General features: G+C 37.2%; 1 protein-coding gene across 4 annotated transcripts in view; it reads right to left on the bottom strand.

The window, feature by feature from the left end:
- The window catches only part of depdc1b (DEP domain containing 1B), a 21,235-nt gene that overhangs the window by 7,447 nt on the left and 1,033 nt on the right, over positions 1-12,755 (bottom strand). For 2 of the 4 annotated variants that reach the window (XR_004949281.1, XR_002918183.2), the window contains exons 1-6: positions 9,469-11,257; positions 6,913-7,178; positions 4,620-4,764; positions 1,802-1,929; positions 1,575-1,705; positions 1,420-1,467 (exon numbers count right to left, since the gene is read on the bottom strand). Coding sequence is in view for 2 of the 4 variants with exons in the window: in XM_024263513.2 (XP_024119281.1) it covers positions 1,420-1,467; positions 1,575-1,705; positions 1,802-1,929; positions 4,620-4,764; positions 6,913-7,178; positions 9,469-9,525 (775 nt within the window). In the remaining 2 variants the exon portion in view is untranslated. Of the gene's footprint in view, positions 1-1,419; positions 1,468-1,574; positions 1,706-1,801; positions 1,930-4,619; positions 4,765-6,912; positions 7,179-9,468; positions 11,258-12,755 lie in introns of those variants that run through there. The other 2 variants (XM_024263513.2, XM_024263514.1) reach the window with 2 other exon arrangements.

The raw sequence follows: 12,755 nt of genomic DNA, 5'->3' as shown, positions 1-12,755 counted from the left end.
AATATTTTCTACAATGGACTAATAGAGTTAAAGACCCACTCTGATGAGAATCCTGCCTTATAACATGTTCTTGTAACATTTTTCTCATGATGGTGGACATTTATGAAGAAAAATAAGGTTAAAATTCCATTTCTGAGTATTTATTGTTCAAGTTGTTGTGGATCAGCAGCAGATAATGCCTTTTGACAAAGTTTGAGAGACATAAAAGTTACTACGGCAAGCCACAAGCTCCCTGCTCTGCTCTAGTTTAAATCCTTCCATTTATAGATGATTAGATCCATGTACGTCTTTTTGTTGGACATTTGTCCTCAAAATTTAGCACAGACAAAATGGTGATGGCTAACGGTTTCATTTTGCTGTGAAATTCTGTCAGAAATTTCAGACAATACCAGATGAACATTTCAGGATTTATTAAAATGATGAGAACATTGTTCTGATTAGCACTGGCTGTGAAAGTTTCTCTTCTCTTTGACGCATCATTAATCTCCATATCAAAAATATTTTTTTTACGCGAACCTTTCAGCCTTTGCTCAATAATCCATATTCAAACCAGTTCTTCTAATTCGTGGCTCCCTTTCTCCACCGGGAAACAGTCTGATCCCTTTCTCCTGCCATCTTCCCAATACCCCCGTCTGTTTGCGCCATTCTCTGATACGTTCAGGATCCATCCTGACATGTCGTGCAGATTCCTCACCAGAAGTGTCTTCACAAAGTTTGAGCGCTAAACTAAATGGGCGTTTCTATGCCATCACTAAAGTGGCTCACAACACAGACGGCCGACGTCTGCACGACTGTGCACTAACCGGGGGTGGGGGGGACTCGCAAAGCTAGCTGATCACCGCTAGCTTCGCAGGAAAGTGTTTGTGTTAGCCTGGGGGCGGACCAGACTCTTCCTCAACTTGTGACATCAGCACGTGAGGACCTGCTTGTCTTTGTGGGTATGGGAGGTTTTTAGAGGATTCCTTTTAAATTCATGACCAAATCAAAGTATTGCTTTGGGGTTCTTTAGAGTGAGGAATGAACAGTATGATATGGCCCCTTTAAAACTTTACGGCTGGATAGCTCAGATTTTTTTGTTTCTTAAGTAATGTTAGGTTGAGGTTTGAGGCGCCATAAGCTAACAAGAGTGTTTGAACAGATGGGTAACGGGATTTCCCACTCACAACTCAGAGCTGAATTTCTACCTGCTGCTCGACAGAAAGTAGATCCTAAACTGACAGTTGTTTGTTTTGTCGTAATCAAACGTCATTATCATAATTAGAAGACCACTTGGAAGGCTTTTACAAAAGATGAAAAGATGATCAGGGTGGGACTTAAATAAGTTTATGAGTTTTCACCAGTCTTTCCAAACCTCTCTAACACACATGTTGACTTTTTTTTTACTCGCATCTACCTTCAAGAAATCCTAGGTATACTCACAATTAGCAAGGCATTTCATGGCTGACACCACCCAATAAGGTATATCCTCTGAAAACACAATAAATAGATATTAACACTAATTTTAAGTAGCCGCACAAATTAAAGAAAAATACAATTTCAATATCTTCATTTTGGTAGTAAATAAATCATCTCACCAGATTTGTTCTCCAGTACCACTATGCCAGTTTTATTAACACTGAAGACATTGTGAACAATATGCTTCCCATTGACATGCACAGGGTGTAAAACTCCATCCAATGTCTTCAGACCCAAAACTTTCTGTAAACTGCAGCGACAGAGAGTTAACATCACTGACAAGAAAAGGAAAGCAGCCACCAGTGAGAGTGACTGCAGTGACATTTCATGTGAAACTCAAACGTACTGTGTAATGGTCATTGTTTTCCAGATTTGGTCCACTTGTTTCGGAGTTACGTCCTTCCTGCGTATGAGTTTGCATTCGTTCACGTCACCGATGGCGACACTGTGCCTTTTATTCCACAAATCTGAAGCCTGAGAAACATTGACAAGATGCATCTTTGAAATGTTAGAAGCTTCAAATGTGAGCATGACAGTGATCCAAGAACAAAGAATGTTGATGTCAGCTATTTAAGAAGTCTGGTGACGATGAGTCACAATGAGTGGTTACTCTTGGGCTGTTGGCTAACATGTCTTTTACCATGATGCAGTCTGTGGCCATAATTACAACTGTCCTTACAGATTGATACAGGCTTTCTGTGGGTGAAAAATGGATAAACCTGTACGGGGCACACAGATGGCCCGCAGAAAATACCAAAGACACAGACCACTGTGTCACCCCATAGAGCAAAAATATTCATGCACATTAATTTCTACGGGCATGGGTTTCAGGTCTTTACGTGAATTTGGTTTTGACCCGTTCAAAATTTTTGCTTGGTTTAAAATTTTGCAGTTTATTTATTTTTCTAACTTCTATTTAAGCAGGTCAAACCCATTGAGATCACAATCTCTTGGCCAAGAGGTCAGCAGAACACATCACATAAATAAAGTTAAAGTATAAAGCAACTATAAAACAAAACTATTACTTCAAGATATTTACGACATAACTTAAAAGTTTAAGAACAATATAGTGATTTTAAAAGGAAAATATATGTAAGCTGGAGGGTCATCTGGAGGGTCCAAAAGTTATGAGCAGCATGACATTAATAAAATACAGTACATATAAGATGTATCAGTTATCAGTGAAAGTTAGAAACAAGGGTATGAATGATTTATGTGTATTGTACCTAGTTTACATGTAATTATTGAGTAAATCTTACGCAATACTGTGTGATTTTTGCAAGATGCATACAAAAATTTGTGACTTTTGATGACCGTTCCACGTACTATTGCGTAAGAACGTTTATATCGCATATACTCACAAATAATCGCACACGGTTCATGCGAGATTCCCATATCTGTGGGAATTTCAGTCAATTTTGGACCAGATTTGGATTTTAAGTTGATTTACATGTTCAATACTTGGTTTATTAGTACCTTTTCTGTGGTATTAACATGGTTCATTTGTGATAAATATGTGAAAATTTTACATAAAAAACACAACTTTTCTGACTTTTTCCACGTAAATTCACATGACCAATTTTTCTCCGTGCAATATGCGTAAAATGTACGTAGTGGGTGTGTAACATGGCCTTTATTAATAGATAGTGGCATTAGGGCACAACAGCATCACCCATACGTCATAAAACATGATCATAAGGCCACTGACTACCTACGGCCTTGTGATAGTGTGTCCGCCCTGAGACTGAAAGGTTGTGAGTTCAAATTCAGGCCGAGTCAAGCCAAAATTTGATCCTGTGCCTCCCTGATTGACACTCAGCATTAAAGGGTTGGATTGGGTGGGTAAACGACAAAATGGTCCCCAAGCGCTGCTGTGTCTGCAGCTCACCCCTCCCTCAGGGGATGGGTCAAATGCGGAGAACAAATTTTACACACCTAGGTCCGTGACAGTTAATGGGAATTTAACTTTTAAAGGACTAGTAATGGGCTGGGGCAAAGCTAAAATGCATATCCAGATATATTCCATATGTTCTAATGTATCAAAAATAACAAATAATTACCGTTGACAAACGCAGGTTTTAGTAAAATTTGACAAAATCACACTCGCATTTCGCCCTGCTTCAGAAACGGCTCGATTCGGGTCACGTGACGCATTGACGTCATGTGAGTAGGACAGCGCCTACTCGTCGTTAATTTATATATGGAGTTGGAGTCCAGTAAAGTTTTTAAGTTATAATGGTATTCTGCTAGCTATTTCGACTATTTTGGCATTTATTAAGGTTTTTTTAGGCTACTTTGGAGTTTAGCTAATATTTCAGCCTTATGCTAGCTGTTTCAGCTAATTTTGGCTTTTTTTTGTTTGTTTTTAGGCTATTTTGGAGTTAGCCAACATTTCAGCTGTATGCTAGCTGTTTTGACTAACAGACTTTTTGTTTTTTAGGCCATTTTGGAGTTTAGCTAATATTTCAACCGCATGCTAGCTGTTTTGGCTAACCTATGCTTTTTTTTTTGTTTTTTTAGGCTAATTTGGCTTTTTCGCTAATATTTTTGCTTGCTATCAGCTTGGCGTTTTCAGCTATCAACTTTTGTGTTTTAAGACGTGGTTAGGATGTGTGCTTTACATCCAGTTTGCGCATGACCTGATTAGTCGACTACTCGGAAAAGATAATCAGTGGTTAGTCGACTATTAAAATAATCGTTTGTGGCCGCACTATTTTACACAAGTGTGTGCAACTTACATTACCCTTACAAAGACTTCAAAGACAATGGTAAATTTCATTTTCATGACGTCTGTCAAAGGAACTGCAAGTCACTTGATCTCCCCTCAAAGCTGCGTTCACACCGAACTTGATTTGCACATCGGGGCGTCCAGTTTCAATGCTTTAGACGGGATCAGAGTATCGCAGGTTCAAAAATTCAAATTTTAGAAAAAAACACGACAGCACCAGTAGGGGTCGACCCCCGATTAGGTGCTGTGACTTTGGCTTATCAGAGACCTAAAACAGCTGCAGCAGTTTAATGCAAATATGTGCTGCACTGATGAATATAAGGAATGCTTTTAATTTAGTTCAATCTCAGCTGGAGAATCAAACAAACAGCATCTGACCACAACTGTCTGCACTGCGACTCCATAAAGGCACAAGGGGAGCGTATTTGTTTTTTACCAGACCAGCAGACTTGGAAGGTGCTACATTTTCCTGCAGAGGCAGTTCCTCGTAGTCATCCCAGCGGATGAGTCTGGGCAGGTCTCTGCTGTCCCTCAGCAGAGGTCTGGTGGGAAGTGTCTTTAGAGGGGACAGTGTGGGAAACCTGGGGAGACAAAAAGCATGCTCACTCAAATACAGAGATGAAGGTGTGCCTATGATCCAGTTAAACTCAATGCTTCTCAGACAAAAGTTGCTTGAAGCACAGAAAAGCTGAGAACTGTGATGGATTGACTTAGACAGGTAAATGTTTTTCTTCACTTGATTTCTGGAGCTGCTATGAAAACCTGTCACTCAAAATCAAGAGTACAACTCAAATTGATGGGTACGTCTACTTATTAATCAAAGAAGCAACGCAGACACATTTCATAAAGAGTTGTCAGAAAAGAAAAAAGTGTATTCAAGGAACCCGACAAGGAAACCGGGGCATATTTAAGGACTGTTGGGTAGTAGACGGTCAGAATGACCAGCCTGAAGAACAAGCTGTTTTTCAGAGCAGCAAGACTCTGTATCAGAGTGCAGGGATGTGCACAAGCAGCAGGAAATAAAAACAGGTCTTACTTATTATCTTATTGGCAGGAGTGTCTCATAGCCAGACTAGAATCATCAACATTTCAAAAAAAAAAAGGTAATTTTTCACAGCACAAAGCAGGGCTGAAATCAGACCTCCATGATTCTACCGGGTGAAAAATACACCCGGGAAAATGTGATTGACATTAGAAGCCTTCAGCCTCAGATGTTCCTTCAGTGCAAGTTGTGTATCTGACAGGTAATGAGCTAAAGGCTTTTTGAAAGCCATCTGAACAGGTGGCTTTAAACTGAACAAGACAAGGACAAGAGTGAATTGTATAAATCAGGCACCAGCATTTTAGAAATACACTGGACACAAAAGTAAAAGTTGCATGGTTGTTATAAAAGAAATGCGTGCATACACATTTCCTGAGTACACAATTTTTTGTGAGGAGCCAGTGATGCATCCTGGGAGTTCGAGGGCTGCAAACAAACCAACACTTCAGGATCTTCGCCCACACTGCCTTCAGATTTCCAGCTCAAACTTTCACAGGAGACGTGGGCTGAGCTAATGCACCACTGTCAAAACTTACAGCGGCTAATTCTTCTTTAGAGTCTGCAGGATATTTTCCCCTCAGTCTTTCTAGCGTTAAGAAGTCTGCACTCCATCAGATGGATGCTCCTTTGAGTCACCCACTCTCAAAGTATTTTAAAGATAAAAAAAACAACTGAAGACTTTTATTCCAATTTGCAAAAATTAGTCTAATAGTCTAAAAGGGTTGGATTTGAACTGAAGAAGATTTGTAACATTTAGGATCGATCATTTACTATTTATTGTGTTTTCAACATGTTCTTGTGGCATTTTTTTAATGATTGATGACTTATACAAAGGAAATTAAGATTAAAACAGTGTTTCTGAGTATTTCTTTAATTGAATTGGTGTGAATCAGGATCGGACAAAAAACTTAGTTTAAAATAGATCATATTTTGATGCATTTCGCTCCATTCTGATCCATCCATCCAAACAAATAGATCCATGTATGTCTTTGTTTTCCTCATCTGAGCTGACATCTGGTTTGAAATGTTGTACCGGTAATGTTAGGTTGCAGTTGTAAGGAGCTGTGAGCTAGCTGGTGAGCGTGTAACTTTATGGGTGACGGGAAGGGGGGGCAGGATTCTCACCAATGGTTCCGCCCACAACTCAAACTTTAAAATGAACAACTGAAGAAACAATGTCCTTCAGCTTTTTTGGATTTGCATAATCATAATTAAAATACAATTGAGAACTATTTTTTGACTTTAAAAAATCTTCTATTGGCTTAAAAATTAATGATTTACTTAAGTCTAATTTTTCTTGAATGTTTTCTTGCAGTTTAAGAAAACTTTTCAGCCTCGAATAAACTCAAATTAGCAACGTGTGGGTAGCATTAGTTTTAAATGTATCTTGCTGTGCTTTCATCTGAGCCTTAATTATACATACTGTGCTTAGTTGAAAATTGGGAGGTTTGCAGCTTATATAAGGCATTTTCTGGTTTTTGGTTTTGTTCATTTTTCATGGCTTTAATTGTGTCGGAAAAGACCATTTTTGGTGAAAAAAATTATTTCAACTTCTTATTTGCACTGTGTTATACTGTTTGATTTGTAATACAATATATTTAAAAAAAATCTTTAGAGGTAGTTGTAATAAAACAAAGCAAATTAACAGGGATTGGAAGTGTTTTATTTTTTTTAAATTAATGTTTACCTGTACAGCTGGCTGCTGTCTTCAAAGTCCTCTGTCCCAAAGCGTCCCTTAATGTCTTCAATCACATGAGCCTTGAAGAACTTCTTGAGCAGCTGCAGAGTCTGGTAGCGGGTCACCTCCGGCCCAAAGTTGGAGTTGCTCCTGAGCAGTTGGTGCAGATAATCCACGGCCTCCGATCCGGTGAAACTCCAGTCGTAGTAGCGGAAGTGCGCCCAGTGCCTCCGAAGCGGCATCCCTCCACGGAAGAGTTTGATCGTTTCATTCCACTGTATCCAAGAGACACACAACGTCATTTAAGAATATTAAAAAAAAATGATATTTTAAAGTGTTTTGTGAACCAGCAGGTCATGGACAGATTTTAGTTAACAGTAAGTTTCAATGCTGAAAATACTGTAAACTATAGCAGGAATACCTTTGAATATGTATTTTATGGTTTATTGTTGCAACCCTGCGATATTTAATCCTTGTTGTATTTCATTGCAGTAAAGAACCATTATTTTATGAATCCAAATCAAGTTTTTATCAACAAAAAAGGCCAAAAAAGTGATATGCTGTTCAAATGCTAACTAATACACTTAAAAATGTATTTTTAGTGGATTTTAGTCTCTTAACCAGCATATCAATTAGTACTTATAGGATTTCTGAGATGCATCGTGGATCTAAAGCTAACACTGTTGGAATATTGTGTGTGTTTGCAGAAATCTTTTATAACTCGTTTGGTGATCGTTTCAAAGAAAAAAGAAAAAAGAAAATCTGTGTGATATGGTTTGCATTCACAAATTACTTTAGAGCTGCTTGTTTGATGTTTTTCAACTATAAAAGTTGGGTTGTGGTTGATGCTTTCAAACAAAAGCAGACAGTCATTTTAGATATGAATTTGAGAAAAACACATTTCAAACACTTTAGTTTGTAAAACGACTCCATCTCACAGGGCTCTATTCTTCCTGTGGGGATGCAGATAGAAGTTCAGAATGATGTCTTATTTCAGTTTATGTGATCATGCTGATGTTTTAGATCAAAAAGATTTTTCTAGATGTGAGGGAAAAAAATACTGACAAGAGAAAACATTAAGAGAATAGACTGCACTAAAGTAGTTAACTGAGTTTATGCAACTTTTTCAAAGGGGAATAAAATCTTACACATGCAGCTTGAAACTAGAGTTTAGATTTACTGTGAAAGATGAAATGTAAAGAGTCGCCTTGAGGCTGTTACAAAACATGTGAAGGAATTCTATTTTAAAAATGTAAAAAAAAATCTTATTGCTGCTCATACAGAGAGCAAAATACTTTTCTTTTAATTTTTAGTTTTTGATAGGTGAACTACATTTTTCTTATGAAAGATGAGTTCAAACAATAAATTTTAAAAACAAAGTTAATACTGGACAATAATTATTGCAGGATTGTTTGTTTTTTAACCCTGTCTGATCATCTTTTGATCTATTAAAAAAGCAGTTCCCAGTGTCTTTGTCTTGGCCGGACTTAATCAGAAACTCACGCAGAAGTTGTTGACTGTTAGCACGGAAGTAAGCCTCTGCTGATATCCCATCATCCCTTTATTGACACTCACCTGCTAGCTTACAGCTCCTCACAACCCCAACCTAACATTACAGGTACAAAAAAAAAAAGGCGAGAAACATTGGAGCTCTCCAGCCATACAGTTTTGAGTCAGATACCAGCTCAGACGAGGAAAACTAAGAAATCCACGATCTATTTGTCTACAAGTGGATGCATCAGAATGGAGCTATTAGGGAGCTTGTGGCCCACCAAGTGTATTTTCTGCATCACAAATATTATTTATTTCCAACAGCATTTTTTCTTCTTCTTCTGATTCACAACAATTTTAAAGTTAATTTTCTTTATAGATGTCCTCCATAATTGTTAAAATGCCACAACATGTTAGAATCACTAAAAACACAATCTTCATCTGATTGGGTCTTTAAGTGTATTTTTGGGGGAGGAAAGATAATATCCCTTTTATGAGTTCAATAATGATATGTTCTGTTCTATTCTATTCTGTTTTATTCTATTCTATTCCTCTAAAATGCAGTCTAACTAAACAGTGGGATAAAATGCTGAAATGACTTTCTGGGTATAAAAAAATGATGTTCTGTCTATAAAAACATGCCTATAATGATTCTTAAATTGTAATTGAAGTTTAGAGAAACTTCCAAATAAAACTTTTATTTTTTTTTTATTTTTAAACCGCCCCGTTTAATTTCAGATTGTGTTAAACCCATTAAATGCAACTTGAGATTATTTATGAATAAGAACATGTTACAGTACTTCCCTGGTATCGTTTTTGAGACCATTTAAGTCACAAACGCCACAAATTAAAGCTAAATATTGCTGCCCACGGATCGAACTTCGGTTAATAACTACGTCCTATAAAACCATAGCAAGTAAATAAAGTTAGTTTTCCTCAAACTCTCTGTGAAGTATGTGTGTACGGATAGAACGGCTGGGTAGCGGGATTTTTGGCTAGCTTTAGTGAATAAAACAAGTTCGCGTGAACAACAGCTTAATAACAAAGTTTCTACTTTTTTACCTATTGACTTACCAGTTTGGTTGCTCGGTAAGGCCCAGGTCCAATAACGTCACCCTCCATTTTTAACATGCGTTTAAATGTGATAAAAAGTCGGCGGACGCAGACAAAAGTTTTAAGAACACCATGGAGACTTCTAAACAGAGACGTTGCTGCCAACTTTGAATCTGCTGTGTCACACCCATCCAAGGCCGCGATTCGACAGCGGGATGATCACGTGATCAACGGAAATTCAAACACGGAAATGTCAAATCACTAGCAAAATGAAAGAAAAAATGCTTTCATTAAGAGACTTTTATCGATTGTTTTCATATCTTTTTCCGATGTATTATTATTTTAAAATTATCCAACTTTGTAAATAAAAAGGATTACAAAAATTGAAATGGGAGCAGACATTTATTTGTTTTCATTAGGGCTATATTAATGTCAATTGTTTAAGAAAAAAATAATTTCTATAAGCAAACTAAGAAACACAACACAGTTAGTTTTATTATTATTTATTATTATAAAATTATTAATTACATTTATTTATCAGGGACTGCATATTGATGAACTTCTATTCAATTATATATAAGCAAAATATAGCCTACTTTGAGATTTTTTTTTAATTTTTTTTTTTATTATTCAAATCTATGAGAACTATTTTGACAAAAAATTTTGAGTTGATGTGGGTATCATTTTACTATTAAACATATGCATAAAAATAACAGAACATGTGAACGATTAATTACCTTGAGCAGATCTTCTAAACCTCATAGAACATTTTTTAATGAATTACATAAAATCTGAGATACAGAGGAGCCGAGAATAGGAGAATTTAACAGACTTGGTTAACTACAGCCCAAAGTGCAAAAATAATAATCCTGTGTTATCACTGTAGGACCTGGGAAACAAATCCATATTAATTTAGCCCCTTTTGTTTTTCATTGCAATCCTAAAAATACTTTAGTGACAACAAAAACACAAGCAAATATATTTATTTAATTACAATATCAATAGGATCCATCTATCCATTTTCTATAACTGCTAGATCCTATTTTGGGTGATGCAGAAGCATTCACTCCCAAAAGACAATTAAAGATATTTCTTGGAAGGGAGGAAACCAGAGTGGTTTGAACTTCAAGCTTTATTTATTTCTTTAGCACTTTTCATTCAGGTTGAAGCAGAAAGCTTTTTTTCATAAAAGCAAGTAAAATGCTCATAAAACAGCAGGACAATCACACAACATTAGGACAAAGGCTGATTCCTTCCTCCATCCACCCACCGAGTTCCTCCAACATAACCCTTATATTAAAACTGCAGCTCTAAGGAAACTGACTTGGTACTGCTGTTCAAAAATGGTGGATCCATTTATCCAAAGTCCAGTCCAACCATGGGGGGCATCGCCACAGTGCCCTCAGGGCAGTGCAGGGCCCATTCTACAGCTATTAGACCACAGAGCGGGACCCCAGCTGCTCCAGAGAGGACAAGCACAGCAGTAACAGCCCCCCCACAGGCAGAGTCAGCCTCATCCAGAGTAATGGATCCCTGTGAGTTAAAAAAGCATTGAAAAGGAATAAGACATAAACTTGAGCAAAATGTCTATAAAAAAATCATATATATACGTTAATATTAAATCTAAAAACATTTAAAATGGGGGAAAAATATGAATAATAAGATAAAAATCAATAATTGCAAAAGTCTTGTAAATGCTAGATTAAAATGGTGGTTCTTGAGCCTCCTCTTATAAACTGGAGCTCTCAGACAGGCTGTTCAACCTACGAGGACCGTAATGGTGGAACAAGGCCACACCATATGTTTTGGCCGCAGAGTTCTGTAATAATTGTACATTTTAAATACTTTTTGGGTAACCAGGGCTTTATTCCTGTAAGGAATGGGTGCAATCTACAACACTATGTGCAGCCCACACTGTGGGATGTTTCAGGAAAAATACATTTATTAAAGTAAAGCTCACAACAAGTGATGCCCTGTTTATGACTCGTTTCAGTTATGTCCAACTGATTGACATCAAGGCGTTAAAATAACTATATTTTAATGGGAAGGAACCTCCTGCAGTAGAATTTTTATCCTGGGCATCAACTATGTTGAAATTAGAGAGAATTTGTGTAAACAAACATTAACAAAAACCTTAGCAACACAGAGAAGAAAACATGTCCAGTTAAAACAATGGCAAACATAAGTGGAGAATAAAGGCAGCTGAGTCAGAAGAGGTAGAGAAGAATGACTCTGAGAGCACAACACAATAACCTCTATCTAACCAAACCAAAAAACTCTGGAGATTCAGAACTCAACTGAACAAACTTGGCAGACAGAAGAAGTACACAAAAATATATGTTCAGGCTGAGGAGAGGTCTTGTCACAAGCTGCCACTTCAGCTGCACTAGTTTGTACTTTGGTAAACTCTTGGAACAACAAGTAGACCCACAGTCTGAGGACAAAGTGCTCCGCTGGGAAAAGATGTGCGAGGAAAAACCGACGTGACTTCTCACTGTAGAGAATGACTAGACAATTTTTATTATTGTTGTTCATTTTTTGGCATTGCAAGTTTTGCTTGGTTGAGTTATATTAGTGCAGTCCCACAGCAACATTTCAATCAGACTTCTTTTCTGAACTTTGACCCATGAATTCAATATGTTGATTCTTTCTGTTCTTCAGCTATTCTCCGGTGAATGCGCTAATGTGCTTGGTGTCTTTATGCTAAAGCACAAATCCATTCAGCTGAACGGAAGCTGTTGCAGAGATGCTCTAGTGCTTTAGCATAGAAATGGATGGAAGGTCAATTTCACAGAACACAGACTGGGACTGAAAGACTATGAAAAATCATGTCTCCACCATCATGCTTGATAGCAAAGAAAAACAAGGCCTTAGCCCTGAACATTGTGTCTTTTTTTATTGAGCTTGGTAAATATCTGTCCTGTCTGTACATTACCATTTATTCACATGCATGTATAATTCCTTATTACCATCTCTTTATCGCAATTCCATCCATTTGTATTATTATTACTTACTTTTTTGATCTGCTTGCTTTTTTAAGCATATTCTTGCTAATCCCTTTTTGCCATGGTATATTTTCTGTAGTGCAAGTTATTCAAGTTATAAACTGACCAATCAGATGCCTCAATACAAATACAGGGTATTTGTTGACCCCGCAATGTCACCAAGACTGAAAAAAATAAGAAAACACAAAGTAAACATATAATGAACCAAGAAGAGAGAAAAAAGGTAGTCCCTCAAAACAAATACATAATATCTGCATCCCAATGGTGTCTCAAGGTACGTCCACACTGGCGTTGATTCACTTT

Source organism: Oryzias melastigma, linkage group LG16 (genome assembly GCF_002922805.2).
Source record: "Oryzias melastigma strain HK-1 linkage group LG16, ASM292280v2, whole genome shotgun sequence".
In the NCBI taxonomy this organism is placed as follows: domain Eukaryota; kingdom Metazoa; phylum Chordata; class Actinopteri; order Beloniformes; family Adrianichthyidae; genus Oryzias; species Oryzias melastigma.
Note: the sequence above shows the minus strand (reverse complement) of the source record. Positions and strands in the feature narration are given on the sequence as shown.